The sequence below is a fragment of the Rhinopithecus roxellana genome, chromosome 10 (genome assembly GCF_007565055.1).
Source record: "Rhinopithecus roxellana isolate Shanxi Qingling chromosome 10, ASM756505v1, whole genome shotgun sequence".
In the NCBI taxonomy this organism is placed as follows: domain Eukaryota; kingdom Metazoa; phylum Chordata; class Mammalia; order Primates; family Cercopithecidae; genus Rhinopithecus; species Rhinopithecus roxellana.
The window spans coordinates 38,071,409-38,095,393 of record NC_044558.1 but is presented as its reverse complement, the minus strand read 5'-3'; the positions used below and the strand labels follow the sequence as shown (position 1 = coordinate 38,095,393).

The 23,985-nt window shown below is 37.2% G+C and overlaps 1 protein-coding gene across 1 annotated transcript in view; it reads left to right on the top strand.

Annotated features, from left to right (window-relative positions):
• The window catches only part of TRHDE (thyrotropin releasing hormone degrading enzyme), a 427,994-nt gene that overhangs the window by 280,146 nt on the left and 123,863 nt on the right, over positions 1 to 23,985 (top strand). Inside the window, exon 7 of the mRNA XM_010353807.2 lies at positions 10,903 to 10,968. Coding sequence (XP_010352109.2) covers positions 10,903 to 10,968 — 66 coding nt within the window. The remainder of the gene's footprint in view (positions 1 to 10,902; positions 10,969 to 23,985) is intronic.

Here is a 23,985-nt window from a genome sequence, read left to right as displayed (position 1 = left end):
GGCCTTCTTTGTCTCTTTTGATCTTTGATGGTTTAAAGTCTGTTTTATCAGAGACAAGGATTGCAACCCCTGCTTTTTTTTATTCTCCATTTGCTTGGTAGATCTTCCTCCATCCCTTTATTTTGAGCCTATGTATGTCTCTGCATGTGAGATGGGTCTCCTGAATACAGCAGACTGATGGGTCTTGACTCTTTATCCAGTTTGCCAGTCTGTGTCTTTTAATTGGAGCATTTAGTCCATTAACATTTAAGGTTAATATTGTTATGTGTGAACTTGATCCTGCCATTATGATATTAACTGGTTATTTTGCTCGTTAGTTGATGCAGTTTCTTCCTAGCCTCGATGGTCTTTACATTTTGGCATGTTTTTGCAATGGCTGGTACCGTTTGTTCCTTTCCATGTTTAGGGCTTCCTTCAGGGCCTCTTGTAAGGCAGGCCTGGTGGTGACAAAATCTCTAAGCATTTGCTTATCTGTAAAGGATTTTATTTCTCCCTCACTTATGAAACTTAGTTTGGCTGGATATGAAATTCTGGGTTGAAAATTCTTTTCTTTAAGAACGTTGAATATTGGCCCCCACTCTCTTCTGGCTTGTAGAGTTTCTGCCAAGAGATCTGCTGTTAGTCTGATGGGCTTCCCTTTGTGGGTAACGCGACCTTTCTCTCTGGCTGCCCTTAAGATTTTTTCCTTCATTTCAACTTTGGTGAATCTGGCAATTATGTGTCTTGGAGTTGCTCTTCTGGAGGAGTATCTTTGTGGTGTTCTCTGTATTTCCTGAATTTGAATGTTGGCCTGCCCTACTAGCTTGGGGAAGTTCTCCTGGATGATATCCTGAAGAGTGTTTTCCAACTTGGTTCCATTTTCCCCCTCACTTTCAGGCACCCCAATCAGACGTAGATTTGGTCTTTTTACATAATCCCATACTTCTTGCAGGCTTTGTTCATTTCTTTTTCTTCTTTTTTCTTTTGGTTTCTCTTCTCACTTCATTTCATTCATTTGATCCTCAATCGCTGATACTCTTTCTTCCAGTTGATCGAGTCGGTTACTGAAGCTTGTGCATTTGTCACGTATTTCTCGTGTCATGGTTTTCATCTCTGTCATTTCGTTTATGACCTTCTCTGCATTAATTAGTCTAGCTGTCAATTCTTCCACTCTTTTTTCAAGATTTTTAGTTTCTTTGCACTGGGTACGTAATTCCTCCTTTAGCTCTGAGAAGTTTGATGATCTGAAGCCTTCTTCTCTCATCTCGTCGAAGTCATTCTCTGACCAGCTTTGATCCGTTGCTGGTGATGGGCTGCGCTCCTTTGCAGGGGGAGATGCGCTCTTATTTTTTGAATTTCCAGCTTTTCTGCCCTGCTTTTTCCCCATCTTTGTGGTTTTATCTGTCTCTGGTCTTTGATGATGGTGACGTACTGATGGGGATTTGGTATAGGTGTCCTTCCTGTTTGATAGTTTTCCTTCTGACAGTCAGCACCCTCAGCTATAGGTCTGTTGGAGATTGCTTGAGGTCCACTCCAGACCCTGTTTGCCTGGGTATCAGCAGCTGAGGTTGCAGAAGATAGAATATTGCTGAACAGCGAGTGTATGATTCTTCCTTTGGAAGCTTCCTCTCAGGGGTGTACTCCACCCTGTGAGGTGTGGGGTGTCAGACTGCCCCTAGTGGGGGATGTCTCCCAGTTAGGCTACTCAGGGGTCAGTGACCCACTTTAGCAGGCAGTCTGTCCGTTCTCAGATCTCAACCTCCGTGTTGGGAGATCCACTGCTCTCTTCAAAGCTGTCAGACAGAGTCGTTTGCATCTGCTCAGGCCTCTGCTGTTTCCCCTGTTGTTTTTTAGCTGAGCCCTCCCCCCAGAGGTGGAGTCTATAGAGACAGGCAGGTTTCCTTGAGCTGCTGTGAGCTCCACCCAGTTCGAGCTTCCCAGCAGCTTTGTTTACCTACTTAAGCCTCAGCAATGGCGGGCGCCCCTCCCCCAGCCTCGCTGCTGCCTCGCGGTTAGATTGCCGCAGACTGCTGTGTTAACAGTGAGGGAGGCTCCATGGACGTGGGACCCTCCCGGCCAGGTGAGGGATATATTCTTCTGGTTTGCCCGTTGCTTAAAGCGCGGTATTGGGGTGGGAGTTACCCGATTTTCCAGGTGTTGTGTGTCTCAGTTCCCCTGGCTAGGAAAAGGGATTCCCTTCCCCCTTGCACTTCCCAGGTGAGGTGATGCCTCGCCCTGCTTCAGCTCTCGCTGGTCAGGCTGCAGCAGCTGACCAGCACCGATTGTCCGGCACTCCCTAGTGAGATGTCCCCAGTACCTCAGTTGAAAATGCAGAAATCACCGGTCTTCTGTGTCGCTTGCGCTGGGAGTTGGAGGCTGGAGCTGTTCCTATTCGGCCATCTTGCTCCCCCTCCTATGCTTTTAATAATGTATAGAGCTCAGAATATAGGATCATAAAGGATTAACATTGCAACTGATATAAATAAGCATGATTAAAACATCAGTATGTAAGGTATGCTCATGGGATAATGGGAAGATGAGCTTAACCAGTGAAGAAGCTGATTATATAGTCATATGGAAAAAAGTATTGGTAAGTAGTGGTGAATCTCATTATGTATGGCCTTGATTACTCCCACAGGACTTTTTTTTTAAGTAAAGATTTGGGGGGCAGGGGACTAACATAAAAATAATGATAGTGATGATGAAGATGATATCAATACCTATATATTATTTAAACCTTATTATATGCTAAACACTGAGTATCTAGTGCTTTATAATAATTTAAATGAATTCTCAGAAAAATTTTGAAATAAGTGTTCTTCTTATTAAAGGTAGTAATAAAGTTGTCATCATTTTTATTGTTATGTTCTAATTGTAGATACTTAGATCATCTCACATTCCTAAGTACATGACAGAGCCAGGACTCTTAGCAGACATTATACTTCTAAAATAATTATTAAAATTAGTCTGATGTGGTCCATAGGATGGATTCCTGAGAGTGAGAATGCATCTGGGGTTGTCTCTAGGAGGCAGTGAAATAATTCAGCTATGCAGAGGTAGAGGCTTGGCCTCAGAAAGTAATAAATCATAGAGGACTCCAAGGCTCCAAGCATGGGTAACTGAAGCAATGGGGCATTAATTCTGCTTTCTTGTGCAGAATTAACTTGCTTTTCCTTTTCATTCTTTTTTTTCTCTTGTTCTATCCTCTCTTTCTGCCATTCTTTTTTGTAATCAACTTGTGAGTAAGGGATATTCAGGATTAGGTAACCATGGAGGATTTAAGATGTGCTTTTATTCCATACCAAAAGACATGCTTCAGTAACAAATCTTGTTAGAATATTGTTTTATTTCCACACATGTCTAGAATTAGTGCAGAGACATCATTTAGAGATTTACATTTTAAAAGTACTTTGATTTTGAATCAATAGACTAATCCTTTCAGTAACTCAGAAAGTAACAAGAAATTCAGAAAGTAACAAAAATTTACTTCATAATTTTTTTGCTAATCAAAGAACTCAACAACTGAGTGAATGGAAGTAAGTAACTTTGGACAAAGCACCTAATCCCTTCACCTCAGTCTCTCCTGTATGTCAACTGAAAGTAATGATGCCTTATTTCTTACCTTCTCCTGTGCGGGAGGAGAGCAAAGCATTAAACAAAGACATTTATAGTGTACAATATATACTAGCCAAAGATTTCCTGAAAGGACTAAGAAGGAAAAGATTATTTTGTTTTGGTGGATGTGCTACTTGTTAACTAGAGTATTCTCATTACCAACTTATTTTAGGGACCTATCATGAGTTTATACTTGTGTGGACTTCTGCACTGAAAATGGAGATACTAGGTTAGTCCAGATTTTCTAAGAAGCAGAAAACATTATATGCAAAAGATTTATTTGTTATAGAAGCCAGAGAAGGTAGGGGGAGCTGCCTTCAGACCACATTACAATTGACAGTCTTTGCAAGGATAGAGGAAAGGAAGAGGCATTGGGTTGGTAGTTTCAGACTTCAGCTCAATTGCAAAAAAACGTTCATCCACACCAATGACGAGTCATCTAGTTAGAGTTATCCATTGGCAGAGTCTCCTGTCTCACTAGAACAGGTCTGCAGTTGTTACACTGTCCTGCTCAGTGATTGGCTAGGAATAAACTGAGGAAAGAGTGGCCTTTATGATGGTAAATGCAGAGGGGCAGCAGTGGGAAATCTGAGCAGTGTATTTTCACAGCTGCCACATCCACATACAGTGATAAAAATACCACTGTTTTCAATTTTGCTAGCCTTTTGTTCTTACCAAACCTGCCATAAAGAAGCTTTATGTCTCCTAGACCATAAACATGTCCTATTCCGCAAGTTCATATCTGTCTTCTATTTCATCCCTAATCCTGGGAATATGGGTCGGGCATTTCAACTATGTCCCATTGAATTAGGCTTTCCTTCGTCCTCTTCTGTGAGCATCTCACTGATTCCAAACTCTTAGTAGATCTAAGAATTTCCTTTATTTTTCTAAGTTCTTGCTATGCACCGTGTTTCTAGAGATAGTCATGTAAATATTTTGAATTGGGATCACAAGAGGTTGTCTAAATTGGTTTAAATTACTGATTTTGGAGCTGGGTATAAGTGGGTTTCTAATTCTGGCTCCATTGTTTACTACCCATGTCAACGTCTACAAGGTGTGTAACCTTTATGCCTCAATTTTCTGACCTAATATAGTAATATTTTCCTTATGATATTATGGCCTTAGCATGTAATACAAATAGTTAATGAATGACAGGTACATTATTGATAACTTCAGCTAGGACCTATGATATGGTTTGGCCCTGTTTCCCCACCCAAATTGCATATCAAATTGTCATCCCCACGTGTCAAGGAAGGGAACTGATTGGATTATGGGGGTGGTTTCCCCTATGCTGTTCTCATGATAGTAAGCAAATTCTCATGAGATCTGATGGTTTCATAAATGGTAGTTTTTCCTGAGTGCTCACATTCTCCTCCTGCCTTGTGAAGAAGGTGCTTGCTTTCCCTTTGCCTTCCACCATGATGGTAAGTTTCTTGAGTCAACTAAATCTCTTTCCTTTGTGAATTACCAAGTCTCGGGCAGTTCTTTATAGCAGTGTGAGAATGGACTAGTACAACTTACAATTTTTCTCCACCTTTCCACATCTTAAACTCCTTATTACATTTTCAGTGGGTTACTTCAAACCTAGTTCCACTCTTTCCAACTCATGTTATCTTCAGACCACATCTCCTACATTATTGGAAAGTGACAGTCTACCACGTGTTCAGTATTTTTTGAGAGCCTGCCATGTGTCAGGAGCTGCTTTTGGCAATGAGTGTATAATGGTGACAGACCAAGTCCCCACCTTGGTGGAGATTACAGTCTATTCTGTGCAATGTACTTTCTTAACTTCTGTGCTTTACACTGAAGAATCTCTTATTTATCTTTATTTCCCATTTCTGCCTCAGTCCTACCTCAGAGTAGATTGTTGTTATTCTTTCCCAAGATTAGCCTAAATTCTTATCTAGCTTTTCTAGAATCTTACTTCAATAATGATTTCTTGGTTGACTATGTCTTCAGTTTCTATCTCCAGTGGGTCATCTTTTGCTTTGCAGAAAAAATTTCTCCCATTTTCTACCAAAGAAAATCACAAACGAACCTTTCATGTGAATTTGCTTCTAACTTTCTCTTTTCTTCCTTCTGTTTGCACTTGGCTTTCACACCCACAAGTCTATTTAAATAGCCCTCTCTTAAATATGGCCTACTATGGCCTTCTCTTAGCTATTATTTTCCTTGAACTCTGAAGCACTAATTCTTAAAACATGTCTTCTTTTTGTGTGTGTGTGTGTGTCTTTTGGATTGTTTAATGAACAATAAAACACAGCTTTCTGGGAGATTCATGATGATTTGCCCTTTAAGTAAACTTTTTCTTACTTTTTCACATGTAACAGTTTTTAAATTCATCTTTCAATAAAATCTTGTTATGGAGTTAGATGCCTCATGTTGAATCCTGGACCAGCTCTTTTTAGCTGTGTGGTTATTGGCATGTAATTCACCCCATAGTTGCTCATATTCTTATTCTGTATATAGGAGTTCTTTCATAGGGTTTTGCTTAAAATATTAAATATTCAATTAACACACCTAGAAGAAGCATATTCTAAACCTCTACATAAGTTTTAAAAAATAATGTAACCCGCTTTAGGGTTTATCAGTCATAAGGTTCACAAATACCTGTTTTGAATTTTTGGTGTATTTTTTATCCTAAAAAGCCATTTCAATATCTAAGATTGGTAAAGCTTTTACAGCTTATGCGTTGTTAGACTTAATTTGCCTTCTTTTTAATGTAAGGATTATGAACACTCTTGATACAGGTATTATAATCCTATATTTATTTTATTTATTTATTATTATTTTTTTTAAATTATACTTTAAGTTCTAGGGTACATGTGCATAATGTGCAGGTTTGTTACATATGTATACTTGTGCCATGTTGGTGTGCTGCACCCATCAACTTGTCAGCACCCATCAACTCATCATTTACATCAGGTATAACTCCCAATGCAATCCCTCCCCCCTCCCCCCTCCCCGTGATAGGCCCCGGTGTGTGATGTTCCCCTTCCTGAGTCAAAGTGATCTCATTGTTCAGTTCCCACCTATGAGTGAGAACATGTGGTGTTTGGTTTTCTGTTCTTGTGATAGTTTGCTGAGAATGATGGTTTCCAGCTGCATCCACGTCCCTACAAAGGACTCAAACTCATCTTTTTTTATGGCTGCATAGTATTCCATGGTGTATATGTGCCACATTTTCTTAATCCAGTCTGTCACAGATGGACATTTGGGTTGATTCCAAGTCTTTGCTATTGTGAATAGTGCCGCAATAAACATACGTGTGCATGTGTCTTTATAACAGCATGATTTGTAATCCTTTGGGTATATACCCAGTAATGGGATGGCTGGGTCATATGGTACTTCTTCTTCTATGACACCGCTTATACCCAGTTTGCCTTCTGTTTTTTATCACAATGTGTCATTTTTCTCTCTTGATTTCATTTCTTCATTGATTTCAATGGATATTTGTTGAGCACCTGTTACGAGCACTGAAGTGCAAATCATAAAACAGAATAAACAAATAGAAAAAAATTATATGATTCTGTTTTATATTTTTGTTACTAAAGCCTTAGAACTTTTCTCTTGGCAGACTCATCCACTCTAATTCCCAATCTATCTATTCAATCATAACCTTCCACTGAATTGTATTCCTGTGATTGCACTTGCCCTCTGTTCCTTGAGTTCTATACCTGTTCCTCAAATAGCACATTTACAAACAGATGTTATTATATTCACCTCACCAGCACTTTCTTCTAAATTCTGTATATCTACTAATGTCATCATCTACTCTAACTTTAAAGTACAAACTTATCTTTGCTCCATTTCTTAAACCTCTTTCTAATTTTTACCCTCATTGCTATCATTTGTTTCTGGTTACTTTACTTCTTCCTTGGAGTATCATAGTTAAATCCTGACTTTTTTTAAAACCAGTTTTCCAAATTCCTTATCGTTGGTATTCAAACTCCTCTAATAACTGTCTCAATCTTATTTTCCATCCAATCTTCCATTTTCCGGTTTTATTTACTGTCTTTCCATGTAAACCTCCCTACTTGTGATTTACACTTTCACACCTGTTTGACCACATAAAGTTCATTCCTGTTGTAACATGCAACTGCTTTTTGTTTATCTTAACTCATGCAACCCTTTTCCATCCTCCAAGCTTCAACACAAGTACTACTTCTTTAGACCCTCGTTTTCCTTCATCCCTCCAGATATAACCTCTACCTCTTCTGAAACACAGTAGAATACTTTCTCTTGTCATTCATTTCATTTTGCTTTGCATCTCATCTCAGTTATGAGATTTTGAAATCCTCAAAGACAGAGACTTGTGTCATTTAGGATGCTGATACCACCTTATTCAACAAGCATGTGCTAAAGGAATAGTTGAGAAGATCTCCCTCTCCAAAAGTGAGGATTTCTCACTGATGTATACCATTGAAGTAATAAACTGCATATCCTGACTGAATAGCTCCTCTACAGGAACACAAAGTAATTGTTATGCATGCAGAATTTTATCTTTCTCTCTTATCCATGTCTTACATTAAGGGAGCACCTCCTCTGAGCCAGACATAGGAAGAGGGTGATAGCAAGTCATGAGGACACAGTTTTTCTCTGGGGATGTTAAATACCTCAGAGACTGATGTGCATGCAAATGACTACAGTGTAAAATAAAATGAAATTTAGGTGGGAACTTACATTAGAAAGATATTCCAAATATAAAAATTAGTAAATGATGAATGGGTTTTATAAGCATACTTTTGTGGAATATTCCTTATGAAACTTTAGAAAAATCAAGTAGATATCTTAATATATCCTTGAATATTAGTTTAGCAAACAGTGATGAATTTTCTAGAACAAGTCTAAAAAATTATTACATCTTGAAGAAATACTGTATTTACTTTTCATAAAGCTACTTGGGCTTCCTAAATGTCCAGTTTGTTTGACTGGGGCTAGAGTTTTGAATCAAAAGGTAATGTAAGTTACAATATGGTAAACAAAGTTTGCTTGATAAACAAATGTTTTAAAGAAGGGATGAAAAAGAATTCCGAGTTTTCTTAAAAAAGTTTATAATGAGCTCTGCCTGTGTTAGGGGTTGTGATCTTTGTTATAATCCATACATAGTATGTGCTTAGTATATGTTGGCTAAACCATGACAGTTGGAGAGCCCATCTGTCTATGAAGTTCTATAAAATAAGGATTTTAAAATTTTAACTTTGGGAAGAAAAGGCTAGTTAAACATAGAAGAGTGCATGCCACTCCAGAGACTGTTAAAATGTTCAGATGGGTAACAGTCATATTTTCTAAAACTTAATTGAGTTATACAATATAATATAATCAGGAACTAAGAGATAGTCTATAACTTTTGAATACTGATTGTACTTTCAGTTTTTCTTTCCTGTTACCACTCTGTCCAGCTTAATTCAGACAGGAAAACTGGTACATTCTTTATGATCAGAAAGGATTCTTGTGTCATTAGACCACGCTAAATTAATAGTTTTTATAACCTGACAAGAGACCAAGTCATCATTACCTGGAGGGAAACACTTAAATCATCTGAAGATGGCTGTTCAGTGCTGAAGGAAAGTTTAAGTTGACTGCTTTAGATACTAAGCCTCAATTCCCAGGTGGTAATGGTCAGGTTTGCTGAAAAATGGATAGTTTTCACTCTCAGGATGGGTCGATTATATTGGGAAATGTATAGGAGGAGAGCTTGTCAAGGAAATTCAAGGAATACAGCTGATATGTTCTAAAGGGAGTTCTAAACTAGTCCTCAGATTGAATCAAAAATGCTTCTGTTTTATTGTCATATGCAAATATGCAGAAGATTAAGAGGAAGAAGCTAAAGAAAGAGCAATGAATGGAAGGTGTGAGAAGAAAAAAATATCAGAAAAGTCATAAAACTATTATATTCAGCCTATCATTTGTTGAGATGAGAATAAAATACTGACTTGGGGAGTAATTTTGGTGGTGGTTGAAATTTTAATACACATCTTTTAATGGTGATTCATAGAGTCTGAGTATTGCACTGCATTCAAGTCCCAGAATTCTAGCAAATCATTCTAGTAACAAATGATGGAAATCCATTGTTGTGTTGCTGGACTGCACAGCAGTCCATGCCCTGGCTGAATGATTCTATTTGTGATTCTTACAATTTTCTTGTGGAAAGAGACATCTTGCAAGAAATGAATTATTACAGTTGTATATTTGTACTGAGTATGAAATGGGATATGTAGTCATAAAGAAATTTGTAACCCCCAAGCCAGGCTACCATTTGTATTTAAACATTCATTGCTTACAATCCATCGCTCCATACCAATTCGATTTGGTCAAGTGTCTTCTTGAAGACTTATTTATATTTTACATGAAGATTTGTTATCATTCATACTTAATTGTCATTCCTTGGAATGTTTCATATTGATACATACCTACCTTTTTGCGTTCATGTTGTTCTGCCATATTATAATAATGGTTCTCAAGATAAGACTCTTGTAAATTAGTATTTTCTTCTATTTCTCCAGTTACTTATATTGATCTCATTGTTTTACTTGTATATGGATGTATATGGCTAAATACAGCCTCAAAAGGAAATAGGAAATAAAAATGATTAGACAATTTGAAATAATACTGATAGCTAGCACTCCTATATGGCTTACTATTTTTAAGACCTAGTTCAAACTACTTTACATATATTGAGTTATTTAAGCTTTAGAACAACCATTTTAAATGTAACTGCTATTAACTGCACTTTACAAGGGAGAAAAGTAAGGAGCAGAGAGCTGAAATAATCTTACTGAGTAAACATGGTAAGTAGCAGACTTAAGATTTGAACGTAGGCAGTCTGACTTCTTGGTACTCTACTCTCTACTTCCACAACTAAATTTTTCTCGGTTAAGGAGTACATTAAGTACCTATTTTGCTTCAAAGTTATATTTTAATATGATTATTTATTAACACAGATATCCTTCCCTGGGCAAATTATGAGATTGTAAGTACAAGAAACATGTTTTATTAAATTTGCCATATATAGTGTTCAATAAAATACTGAGTACTCCTGAATTACAGCTTATCATTGCCCTGAGATATTCTTTCTAGAGGATGTCCATTTTGTAGTTGTAGGTTTTACACAAAACTTCAAAATTCACAAGACAAAAAAATGAAATTGTTATCACTAAGTTGGATGTTATTTTCATGATACTCCTGTTTCTTAATTATTTTTGAAAATAGAATAGCATGAATGAAGTAGGCTAGGTTTGATTAAAACAATTTTATAATCATGATACTTTGTTGAAATTCTTTTCTTTTTATTACTCTTTCCTATAGGGTGCTGCTTTAATAAGAATGCTGGCTAATTTTATGGGCCATTCAGTTTTCCAGAGGGGTTTGCAAGTAAGTAAAATGCTTTTTATTTTCTTTTACATTTTTCCTTGTCAATATGTTTCACAGCTTGGGAAATGGCTGGTACAAAATTGCTGAAATTGATGGAAAACTTCAAGATGTGTGAGGTAAGCAATGTCTTTCTATATGACAAATGAAAATTCTAGATAGGATACTCACGATATCAACTGACAAAACTTGAACTGTTGAAAAATTTAGAATCTGCTTGATTTGCATTTTTAAATTGAAGTAATTTAAAAATATGCCAGATCCTAAATGTTCTATAAAAGACTTCTGGAAAGACTACCTTCTTTTTCTTCCATTTAAAAATTCAAATAAGGTGAAACACATTTTGTTAGCATTATTTGAATTATGTATTTGAGAAATCTTAAGGCTACTTTTCAAATATGTACCTTATATGTTTTTGTTATTTTGCTGTTGATATACATAGATTGTTATTTGTTCCAAAGGTTTTTGTTTTTATTTTAATTAGAAAATATGTTTTTCTTAAAAAAGGAAGAAACAGATACAGTTTTTATCATAATGCATTTAGAGTATGAAGTATGGAATCTAAGAATGAATTCTTAGAAAAGGAAGATTATGAAACTTCTTAAAGCAGACACAATAGATATATATATAAAACTTTTATTCCATTGAATCTGCTGGAGTAAATCATGTTCCTAGTAGCTGTGATTGATGAATTATTTATGATGCATTCTGCTACTTAGAAGTGTCCTTTAAAGTAAATTGATGTTCACCTGAAATACAATTATGCTAAGACAGAGAGAGCAATCAATCTTATCTGTTCTTAGTAAGCTTTTCATTTTGAAATTTAAATAAACTACATCTGGGTCCAGGTCATATTTTAATAGTGTAATTCTATCTGTACCCCCAAATAAACTGAAAGATAAAATACAAGGCAAGAGTTAACTATGTTATGACAAACTCTCTCTATATACTTACAACAAAAACTATATATAAAAATAACTTTTTTGAAGAATTATTTCCCTCAGAAAATATTTTTACAGATTTGTTCCAGCAGGGGTTGAAATTTACTTTAATCAGCTCTCTCCATTAGGGACACCTTCAGAATAGCTGAATCCATTGAATCTACTTGTTGTATATTAGAGGCTCTATTCTGATCACATAGTTGGGAAAATCTTTTTTTCTTAAGGAGTGTCCTTCATGAATATCAACTATCTGGAGGAATGTCCTTCCTTATCCCCGTTCCTTTATTTTTCCCCATTGAAGTTGTAGCATGACAGTTTCAGAAAATATCTAACTGTTCATAAGGGCAACACAAATTGAATTTGATTTCTTCATAGCGAGTTGATGTGAAATCATTTTCTGTATAAAATTATTATTGTTTTTCTTCATCTGTGTGTATGGGTTTGCTCAGCAGATTGAATAACTACAGTTATATTATTTGGAAAGGATTATTATTTTGCAGCATTTTTCTTCGTCCTGTCACACTTTCTGTGGTGTGCAAAATATATCAATTTTTAATACATTCCTTTCCACTGACCCACTCTGCTCAGTTTTATATGAAACAGTTAGAATATAGCCTCTGACTCACATCATATTAAACTTTCATTCCTAGCTTGTATTAATGTGTGCCTTTATGCTCTGATACTTGATTTGGTTAATTTTCAACTGAGGTACTCTATGTTTCTCAACACTGCATTTCATTTGCCTGGTGACATCTCATTGATCAGATAGATCTGTATCCTTCAGTACTTCACTTGCAGCTTTATTTATACTCATCACTCAAACTGATTTAGTGTATCATCAGCAGTTTGGATTAGTTTACAGAAGATCCCCACTTCTAGGTGATAAATTATCATCTCTTGTGCATGAAGATGTATGGGATACATTTTGGAGATGACCTCCTAAACAGACACTTCATGTCATGGTGCTGAGTGGTCAGAGTTGATATTAATACGCTTCCCATCCAGAAGGCCCTGGGGAGTCTTGGTTTACAAGTTGTTGAAAGAGCTAATCAAGGCTGTCAGCACTTATCTCTGCTGGAAAACCTATGAATTGTTTTTACATTAACCATGGTTATTTCCATGTTGACAAATGAAAGTTTACTATTTGCAATTCCAAATTGCGGATAGTGTGTTTTTCATATATATTTTAATTCTCCCCTTTTTTTCTACTCCTTTATTCTCTTTTTCTCTCTTGCTCTCTTTTCTTTTTTTTTTTTTTTTTATTATTATACTTTAAGTTCTAGGGTACATGTGCATAATGTGCAGGTTTGTTACATATGTATACTTGTGCCATGTTGGTGTGCTGCACCCTTCAACTCATCAGCACCCATCAATTCGTCATTTATATCAGATATAATTACCAATGCAATTCCTCCCCCCTCCCCCCTCCCCACGATAGGCCCCAATGTGTGATGTTCCCCTTCCCGAGTCAAAGTGATCTCATTGTTCAGTTCCCACCTATGAGTGAGAACATGCGGTGTTTGGTTTTCTGTTCTTGTGATAGTTTGCTAAGAATGATGGTTTCCAGCTGCATCCATGTCCCTATAAAGGACGCAAACTCATCCTTTTTTATTGCTGCATAATATTCCATGGTGTATATGTGCCACATTTTCTTAATCCAGTCTGTCACAGATGGACATTTGGGTTGATTCCAAGTCTTTGCTATTGTGAATAATGCCACAATAAACATGCGTGTGCATGTGTCTTTATAGCAGCATGATTTATAATCCTTTGGGTATATACCCAGTAGTGGGATGGCTGGGTCATATGGTACATCTAGTTCTAGATCCTTGAGGAATCACCACACTGTTTTCCATAATGGTTGAACTAGTTTACAATCCCACCAACAGTGTAAAAGTGTTCCTATTTCTCCACATCCTCTCCAGCACCTGTTGTTTCCTGACTTTTTAATGATTGCCGTTCTAACTGGTGTGAGATGGTATCTCATTGTGGTTTTGATTTGCATTTCTCTGATGGCCAGTGATGATGAGCATTTTTTCATGTGTCTGTTGGCTGTATGAATGTCTTCTTTTGAGAAATGTCTGTTCATATCCGTTGCCCAATTTTTGATGGGGTTGTCTGTTTTTTTCTTGTATATTTGTTTGAGTTCTTTGTAGATTCTGGATATTAGCCCTTTGTCAGATGAGTAGATTGCAAAAATTTTCTCCCATTCTGTAGGTTGCCTGTTCACTCTGATGGTAGTTTCTTTTGCTGTGCAGAAGCTCTTTAGTTTAATGAGATCCCATTTGTCAATTTTGGCTTTTGCTGCCATTGCTTTTGGTGTTTTAGACATGAAGTCCTTGCCCATGCCTATGTCCTGAATGGTATTACCTAGGTTTTCTTCTAGGGTTTTTATGGTATTAGGGCTAACATTTAAGTGTCTAATCCATCTTGAATTAATTTTTGATAAAGGGTAAGGAATAGATCCAGTTTCAGCTTTCTACTTATGGCTAGCCAATTTTGCCAGCACCATTTATTAAATAGGGAATCCTTTCCCCATTTCTTGTTTTTCTCAGGTTTGTCAAAGATCAGATGGCTGTAGATGTGTGGTATTATTTCTGAGGACTCTGTTCTGCTCCATTGGTCTATATCTCTGTTTTGGTACCAGGACCATGCTGTTTTGGTTACTGTAGCCTTGTCGTATAGTTTAAAGTCCTGTAGCGTGATGCCTCCAGCTTTGTTCTTATGACTTAGGATTGTCTTGGCAATGTGGGCTCTTTTTTGGTTCCATATGAACTTTAAAGCAGTTTTTTCCAATTCTGTGAAGAAACGCATTGGTAGCTTGATGGGGATGGCATTGAGTCTATAAATAACCTTGGGCAGTATGGCCATTTTCACGATATTGATTCTTCCTATCCATGAGCATGGTATGTTCTTCCATTTGTTAGTGTCCTCTTTTATTTCACTGAGCAGTGGTTTGTAGTTCTCCTTGAAGAGGTCCTTTACATCCCTTGTAAGTTGGATTCCTAGGTATTTTATTCTCTTTGAAGCAATTGTGAATGGAAGTTCATTCCTGATTTGGCTCTCTGTTTGTCTGTTACTGGTGTATAAGAATGCTTGTGATTTTTGCACATTAATTTTGTATCCTGAGAGTTTGCTGAAGTTGCTTATCAGCTTAAGGAGATTTTGGGCTGAGACAATGGGGTTTTCTAAATATACAATCATGTCATCTGCAAACAGGGACAATTTGACTTCTTCTTTTCCTAACTGGATACCCTTTATTTCTTTCTCTTGCCTGATTGCCATATCCAGAACGTCCAACACTGTGTTGAATAGGAGTGGTGAGAGAGGGCATCCCTATCTTGTGCCAGTTTTCAAAGGGAATTTTTCCAGTTTTTGCCCATTCAGTATGATATTGGCTGTGGGTTTGTCATAAATAGTGCTTATTATTACCGAATTTATTGAGCGTTTTTAGCATGAAGGGCTGTTGAATTTTGACAAAAGCCTTTTCTGCATCTATTGAGATAATCATGTGGTTCTTGTCTTTGGTTCTGTTTATATGCTGGATTACGTTTATTGATTTGCGAATGTTGAACCAGCCTTGCATCCCAGGGATGAAGCCCACTTGATCATGGTGGATAAGCTTTTTGATGTGCTGCTGAATCCGGTTTGCCAGTATTTTATTGAGGATTTTTGCATCGATGTTCATCAGGGCTATTGGTCTAAAATTTTCTTTTTTTTGTGTGTCTCTACCAGGCTTTGGTATCAGGATGATGTTGGCCTCATAAAATGAGTTAGAGAGGATTCCCTCTTTTTCAATTGATTGGAATAGTTTCAGAAGAAATGGTACCAGCTCCTCCTTGTACCTCTGGTAGAATTCAGCTGTGAATCCATCTGGTCCTGGACTTTTTTTGGCTGGTAGGCTATTAATAATTGCCTCAATTTCAGAGCCTGCTATTGGTCTATTCAGGGATTCAACTTCTTCCAGGTTTAGTCTTGGAAGAGTGTAAGCGTCCAGGAAATTATCCATTTCTTCTAGATTTTCTAGTTGATTTGTGTAGAGGTGTTTATAGTATTCTCTGATGGTAGTTTTATTTCTGTGGGGTCGGTGGTGATATCCCCTTTATCATTTTTTATTGCGTCTATTTGATTCTTCTCTCTTTTCTTCTTTATTAGTCTTGCTAGCAGTCTGTCAATTTTGTCGATCTTTTCAAAAAACCAACTCCTGGATTCATTGATTTTTTGGAGGGTTTTTTGTGTCTCTATCTCCTTCAGTTCTGCTCTGATCTTAGTTATTTCTTGCCTTCTGCTAGCTTTTGAATGTGTTTGCTCTTGCTTCTCTAGTTCTTTTAATTGTGATGTTAGAGTGTCAATTTTAGATCTTTCCAGCTTTCTCTTGTGGGCATTTAGTGCTATAAATTTCCCTCTACACACTGCTTTAAATGTGTCCCAGAGATTCTGGCATGTTGTATCTTTGTTCTCATTGGTTTCAAAGAACATCTTTATTTCTGCCTTCATTTCGTTATGTACCCAGTAGTCATTCAGGAGCAGGTTGTTCAGTTTCCATGTAGTTGAGTGGTTTTGATTGAGTTTCTTAGTCCTGAGTTCTAGTTTGATTGCACTGTGGTCTGAGAGACAGTTTGTTATAATTTCTGTTCTTTTGCATTTGCTAAGGAGTGCTTTACTTCCAATTATGTGGTCAATTTTGGAATAAGTGTGATGTGGTGCTGAGAAGAATGTATATTCTGTTGATTTGGGGTGCAGAGTTCTTTAGATGTCTATTAGGTCTGCTTGGTGCAGACATGAGTTCAATTCCTGGATATCCTTGTTAACTTTCTGTCTTGTTGATCTGTCTAATGTTGACAGTGGAGTGTTGAAGTCTCCCATTATTATTGTATGGGAGTCTAAGTCTCTTTGTAAGTCTCTAAGGACTTGCTTTATGAATCTGGGTGCTCCTGTATTGGGTGCATATATGTTTAGGATAGTTAGCTCTTCCTGTTGAATTGATCCCTTTACCATTATGTAATGGCCTTCTTTGTCTCTTTTGATCTTTGATGGTTTAAAGTCTATTTTATCAGAGACTAGGATTGCAACCCCTGCTTTTTTTTTGTTCTCCATTTGCTTGGTAGATCTTCCTCCATCCCTTTATTTTGAGCCTATGTATGTCTCTGCATGTGAGATGGGTCTCCTGAATACAGCGGACTGATGGGTCTTTACTCTTTATCCAGTTTGCCAGTCTGTGTCTTTTAATTGGAGCATTTAGTCCATTAACATTTAAGGTTAATATTGTTATGCATGAACTTGATCCTGCCATTATGATATTAACTGGTTATTTTGCTCGTTAGTTGATGCAGTTTCTTCCTAGCCTCGATGGTCTTTACATTTTGGCATGTTTTTGCAATGGCTGGTACCGGTTGTTCCTTTCCATGTTTAGGGCTTCCTTCAGGGTCTCTTGTAAGGCAGGCTTGGTGGTGACAAAATCTCTAAGCATTTGCTTATCTGTAAAGGATTTTATTTCTCCTTCACTGATGAAACTTAGTTTGGCTGGATATGAAATTCTGGGTTTAAAATTCTTTTCTTTAAGAACGTTGAATATTGGCCCCCACTCTCTTCTGGCTTGTAGAGTTTCTGCCGAGAGGTCTGCTGTTAGTCTGATGGGCTTCCCTTTGTGGGTAATCCAACCTTTCTCTCTGGCTGCCCATACGATTTTTTCCTTCATTTCAACTTTGGTGAATCTGGCAATTATGTGTCTTGGAGTTGCTCTTCTCGAGAAGTATCTTTGTGGTGTTCTCTGTATTTCCTGAATTTGAATGTTGGCCTGCCCTACTAGCTTGGGGAAGTTCTCCTGGATGATATCCTGAAGAGTGTTTTCCAACTTGGTTCCGTTTTCCCCCTCACTTTCAGGCACCCCAGTCAGACGTAGATTTGGTCTTTTTACATAATCCCATACTTCTTGCAGGCTTTGTTCATTTCTTTTTCTTCTTTTTTCTTTTGGTTTCTCTTCTCGCTTCATTTCATTCATTTGATCCTCAATCGCTGATACTCTTTCTTCCAGTTGATCGAGTCGGTTACTGAAGCTTGTGCATTTGTCACGTATTTCTCGTGTCATGGTTTTCATCTCATTTCATTTATGACCTTCTCTGCATTAATTATTCCAGCTATCAATTCTTCCACTCCTTTTTCAAGATTTTTAGTTTCTTTGCGCTGGGTATGTAATTCCTCCTTTAGCTCTGAGAAGTTTGATGGTCTGAAGCCTTCTTCTCTCATTTCGTCAAAGTCATTCTCTGACCAGCTTTGATCCATTGCTGGCGATGAACTGTGCTCCTCTGCAGGGGGAGATGCGCTCTTATTTTTTGAATTTCCAGCTTTTCTGCCCTGCTTCTTCCCCATCTTCATGGTTTTATCTGCCTCTGGTCTTTGATGATGGTGACGTACTGATGGGGTTTTGGTATAGGTGTTCTTCCTGTTTGATAGTTTTTCTTCTAATAGTCAGGACCCTCAGCTGTAGGTCTGTTGGAGATTGCTAGAGGTCCACTCCAGACCCTGTTTGCCTGGGTATCAGCAGCAGAGGTTGCAGAAGATAGAATATTGCTGAACAGCGAGTGTACCTGTCTGATTCTTCCTTTGGAAGCTTCCTCTCAGGGGTGTACTCCACCCTGTGAGTTGTGGGGTGTCAGACTGCCCCTAGTGGGGGATGTCTCCCAGCTAGGCTACTGAGGGTCAGGGACCCACTTGAGCAGGCAGTCTGTCCCTTCTCAGATCTCAACCTCGGTGTTGGGAGATCCACTGCTCTCTTCAAAGCTGTCAGACAGAGTTGTTCGCGTCTGCACAGGCTTCTGCTGCTTCCCCTTTTGTTGTTTAGCTGTGCCCTGTCCCCAGAGGTGAAGTTTACAGAGACAGGCAGGTTTCCTTGAGCTGCTGTGAGCTCCACCCAGTTTGAGCTTCCCAGCAGCTTTGTTTACCTACTTAAGCCTCAGCAATGGCGGGCGCCCCTCCCCCAGTCTCCCTGCTGCCGTTTCGGTTAGATCGCAGACTGCTGTCCTAGCAATGAGGGAGGCTCCATGGCCGTGGGACCCTCCCAGCCAGGTGTGGGTATAATCTCCTGGTGTGCCCATTTGCTTAAAGCGCAGTATTGGGGTGGGAATTACCCGATTTTCCAGGTGTTGTGTGTCTCAGTTCGCCTGGCTAGGAAAAGGGATTCCCTTCCCCCTTGTGCTTCCCAGGTGAGGCAGTGCCTCGCCCTGCTTCAGCTCTTGCTGGTCGGGCTGCAGCAGCTGACCAGCACCGATTGTCTGGCACTCCCCAGTGAGATGACCCAAGTACCTCAGTTGAAAATGCAGAAATCACCGGTCTTCTGTGTTGCTCGCGCTGGGAGTTGGAGACTGGAGCTGTTCCTATTCGGCCATCTTGCTCCGCCTCCTCTTGCTCTCTTTTCTTCCTTTCTTCTTTTTTCTGGGATCAGACCCTAATCTTCATGTTCCACATAGGAAAAATGTCTTAATGCTCTTTCTTCTTGATTTATTATCTACCTAAAATTTGTGTTCTCTTCCAATGTATGTATCCTTATGACCCACCTTAAGGTCTTTTGGGAACAAGGCAAACTTTGAAAATACATACCTATATATATGTGTGTGTATGTATATGTAATATAGAAAGGTAGTAGTTTTCTGGGTTAGTTCACATATTCACATTCAACTTATAAAATACCATTGTAGATTCAACTACATTTTCAATTTTTTGTAATATTTTGTATAGGAATATGTTTTCAATTTCAATTTAAACATGTATTTTTCATCAGGAAGAGACTCTAGAGATTTTCTGAGAAAAATTTTGTTTCTAATAGTCATATTGCCCACTGGATCAGCTATGAGAACGTTTAGGAGAACAATTTCTTATTGAATAATCACAGCTTCTGTTGGTGATTTGTTGGTAACACCACCAACAAATCGGCTTGCATTTTAATGTTTGAATTGAAAGTGGAACTGGGCTGAATTGAGCTTAAACATTTCTGTGGTTATATTATGTGTCACTAATAAATAATATATATTTTTAAATGCAAAAATGTTTACATTTTTGCAAATTCTACATGTCTACTGTTCTGTGTAATCCATTTCCCAAATGATAGCAGGCATATTTTGAGAAACATTAGGCAATAGAATAAATAAGGAGAAATATTTCTCATTTCTACCTCCAGTTAATAGTGGTTTTCTGCAAGTCACTAGACCTCTCTTGACCTCTGATGTTATCGTTATGAAATGCAAGAGTTGGACTAAATACTGTAAGATTCCTTTTATCTTTTATATTCTCTAAATCTAAGATTACTTTAATGCAGTTTACTAGTTAGACAATTTGGGATGGATATATTTAATTTGGGACAGCTGTTTTAATTTGATGGACACATTTGTAAACTAGATATGCAAGAGTGAGTGACTCCATTTTTTTTTTGAATCTTTAATCATTTGAATATTAAGACTGTATTATATAACTATCAATATATAGAGAACTATAAATGTAGTCAAACCAGAGCAGCATTTTTGTAACAGGGAGTTTTTGCTGCTAAGAGTTTTATTTTTCTGGTATCAGGAAACGACTTATATTTCCTTGGCTTTTATTTACTTGTTCACTTTCATAATTGGCTCTGGATACTTTACAATTTTATGATTAAGCTACAGTGGTTTTAGATGTTATATGCTAAGAACTCTTGAATTTTTTTGGTGATTTTCAATGTAAATTTCATCTTCTAATGCTGGAATTTCTACTTGAACTCTTGAAATCTGCTGAAACCAATTCTACCTATTGGTTTTGCATTTAGATATATTGGAGTTGGTTTTGAGAGGAGTCAGCAGCCTCCTTGATGAATGACATTACAGGGAACTCAAACACGGGGAATTTGCTTTTTCAGAGACAAGAAAAGCTACCACGCAGGCTCAGTGAAATTTAGACCTTCAAGGCCTGCATTCCTATTCTGCATCCTACACTTTCCTAGTCCACACCCTAACTCTCACATAAAAGACAAAATTTACTTGAGTTGTAATTTTGCCATTCAGAATTTTAAATCATAGTTTACTTTTTGGATACATTGAATCTAAGCCTATAAGAGATACATGATTCTTTTCACATAGTCATAGATTTCTGGTTCCCTGCCAAACCTTCAGCTGAGAATTTAAAGTACTAAGGTTGTTTGGTTTTTGTAATCTCTCCAGTCCAGTCAGAAATAGCCAAGCCTCTCAAAGACTTTGTAATTCTCTATTCATCCATAATGTTCTATTGAAACAGTCATTTGTTTTCCCAAATCTTATTCTTCAGTTTAGGAAACTATCCATGATCATTTAAGCAACTGTTTTGGCCTGAAAATGATTAATTATCATGATCCTATCACTCATTATTAATGACATTACCTTCTTTAAATCTAATCAAGGCAGACAGACAACTGTAGATAACCATCTCTAAGGGTCTACAATCACCCTGGTACGTAATTCTGTAACATACTAAAACCTTTAGTAATATTTCAAGCAGAAAGGGAATTACCACTGGATATAGTCATTTTCTGAAACTGTTGGCAGGGTTATGGAAGTAAAGGTCAGGAAAGCCACTGCCACCCTTCCGGAAGTAAAGACATTTGGGTTTCATAGGGAAGTAATGCACATATTCTCAGCTGCCTAGAATACACCTGAAAGCCACTGGTAATACTTTACCCCTGCCTTCTGCCAAAGCCCACATGCCTGCTCTCTGCTATCTGAGCAGTGACAACTCCTCCTTCTTTATTGCCATCCATATTCTTTTATGTGTGCTTTTCATTTTGCAGCACATAAAGTTGAGCCTAACTAGCAAAGGATTCCTGGAAATGTAGCATTCAAGCTTCTAACTTATGCAGTGCACAAGAGGGTAGATGGTAGGGGAGTGGTGGTGAATGGCCAACAGTCTGACACACTTAATCCATAAATGTCTTTTTCTATTGATTAAATATTATTTGCATTGTTTTTACAGGTTGTTTTATTACCATATGGATATTTAAAAAGTATTAACTCCTTTATTCATCTCTTCCTTAATATTGTATTAAGACCATATACTTCCCTAGCTAGAGCAGAGAATATTCTCAACTGATTTCAATAATTTTACCAGGACATATGATGAGAGATATAAGGAAATCAGATCAACAATTACAACATTTTACTAACTTCATAGCTTCAGTCCAGTTGCTTGTGGTCTGTAATATCCAGTTTTCTCTTTGAATGGGTAGATTTGATTATATCATGGTGAATCAGTACCAGTAATATATAAAATTTGTAAATTTCTAAAGTGATTACTCATAAAATAAGGATCTGGAAAAAAGACAGGGAAGTTTACTACTGTGAATAATTGTTTTGGTTTTTGATTAACTTACAAATTTAGCCTTTGGTTTGCATAATCACAACTGTAGAATCCTCAGTCTTACCTCCCCAGGTGGGCCAATCCTCCTGGGATAAGTTAAAAGTACAGCAGCAGTTTGCCATAATTGCTTTTGATTTAAGACCACCTTTACATGGGACATCTGGAAAACAAGATTATGTGTTCTCCCAACCCAAGACTTTCTCCTAGCAATAATTCCAGAGAGTAATGATGACTAAGAAAGCATCTGCATAATACATGACCTGTTGCAACTTAAGCAGAGTCAGTGAGAAATGCAATAGGCAGGTCAGCAATAACTATAAACTGTCTCTTGCACAGAAGCTCCAGTTACACTTTTTAGATTTATATCATTCTTATCTTTAGCACCTCATTTTTGTTTGTGGTACACACATCTCCAAATTCCTTCCTAGGTCATTTCTAAGGAAAAGCTAGCAAGATCACTTATGGGTTTCATGCCTATTTAATATTTATACTATTGGAATCTGGTTTTCTCATTAAAATGTTGCAAGCATAAGTAGAGTTCTTACTAGTGTAACTTTGGGGTGGAATATATGCAGTGTAACTCCACTTCTATCCTCTCTTCCTTTTGGACAGACTTTAGGACCCAGTGTTGTTGAATTTCCCTTTCTGTGTGGTACGTGGAATATAAATATACTGCAATTTTGCCCTAATATTTTTGTTTGTCTCTACAGAAGTTCTTGGTGATTTCACATATCTCTCTGAAATATTCACTTCTCCTATAAATAAATGTTTTATCTAAATTCCTTTTGTAATAAAAATTGCTCACCTAACAGCATCTTTTGGTAATTATTTCATATCTCACTTACAGGGTTCTTAGTGTTTACATGCATATACATTACTATTCATCCATATACAACAATGCTTATAGTTAAAATATTCATTTGATCAATAAATTAGAATCTAATTCTTTAACTTTGTTTTTATAATTTAAGTCCAACAGTTCAAATCCTGATTCTACATAAGTAGAATAAGTCTTACTTTTAAAGTAAGTAATTCAAGTAATGATTCTTTTAGATATATATCTTTACATGACTTGGATTTTTCTTATTTCATTTTTATGTTTTAATCTCCCTAATTACATTTTTTTCACATTTTTCTGGAAATAAAAATTAAAGCTGTAATTATAAAATCCTCAGATAACATTGACTGGCTCGGTAGCTATTAAAAAAATAATTAGTACCTGTGCTATGGCTTTTTCTTTCAAACAAAACAATATTGTTTTAATGATTTGAGCCTAGTAGTACCATTCTTCATGTTGTTATGAGTCAACACCAGGGTATTGAAATTATAAAGTGAGATCGTTATTAAGCTTGATACAAACCCAAAAGTCTGAAATCCCTGTCAGAAAGTGAGTCACCTTTCTGCTCAAGCAGTGAGGGTAATTCAGCATCATCTAAAATATGGTTGAATAAAGAAAGATTTCTCTTGATTAGTATTTAACTGCTCTTTTCCATAAGGTAACCTACAACAAGATGTTTGGCTCCAATTATCAGGGTGGAAATTGCTTATGCAAATCAATGTAAGGCAATGAGGTGTGGATAAAAAGCAAAAAGGAAATATCATTATTATTGGTTTGTGCCCATAAAATTCTGATAGCCTGAAGGTAATGACAGGCAAAAAGCCATAGGGATTATTAGTAGCAACAACATACTCAATAACTTGTGTTCCAATGAGGTGTTATATGGTAACA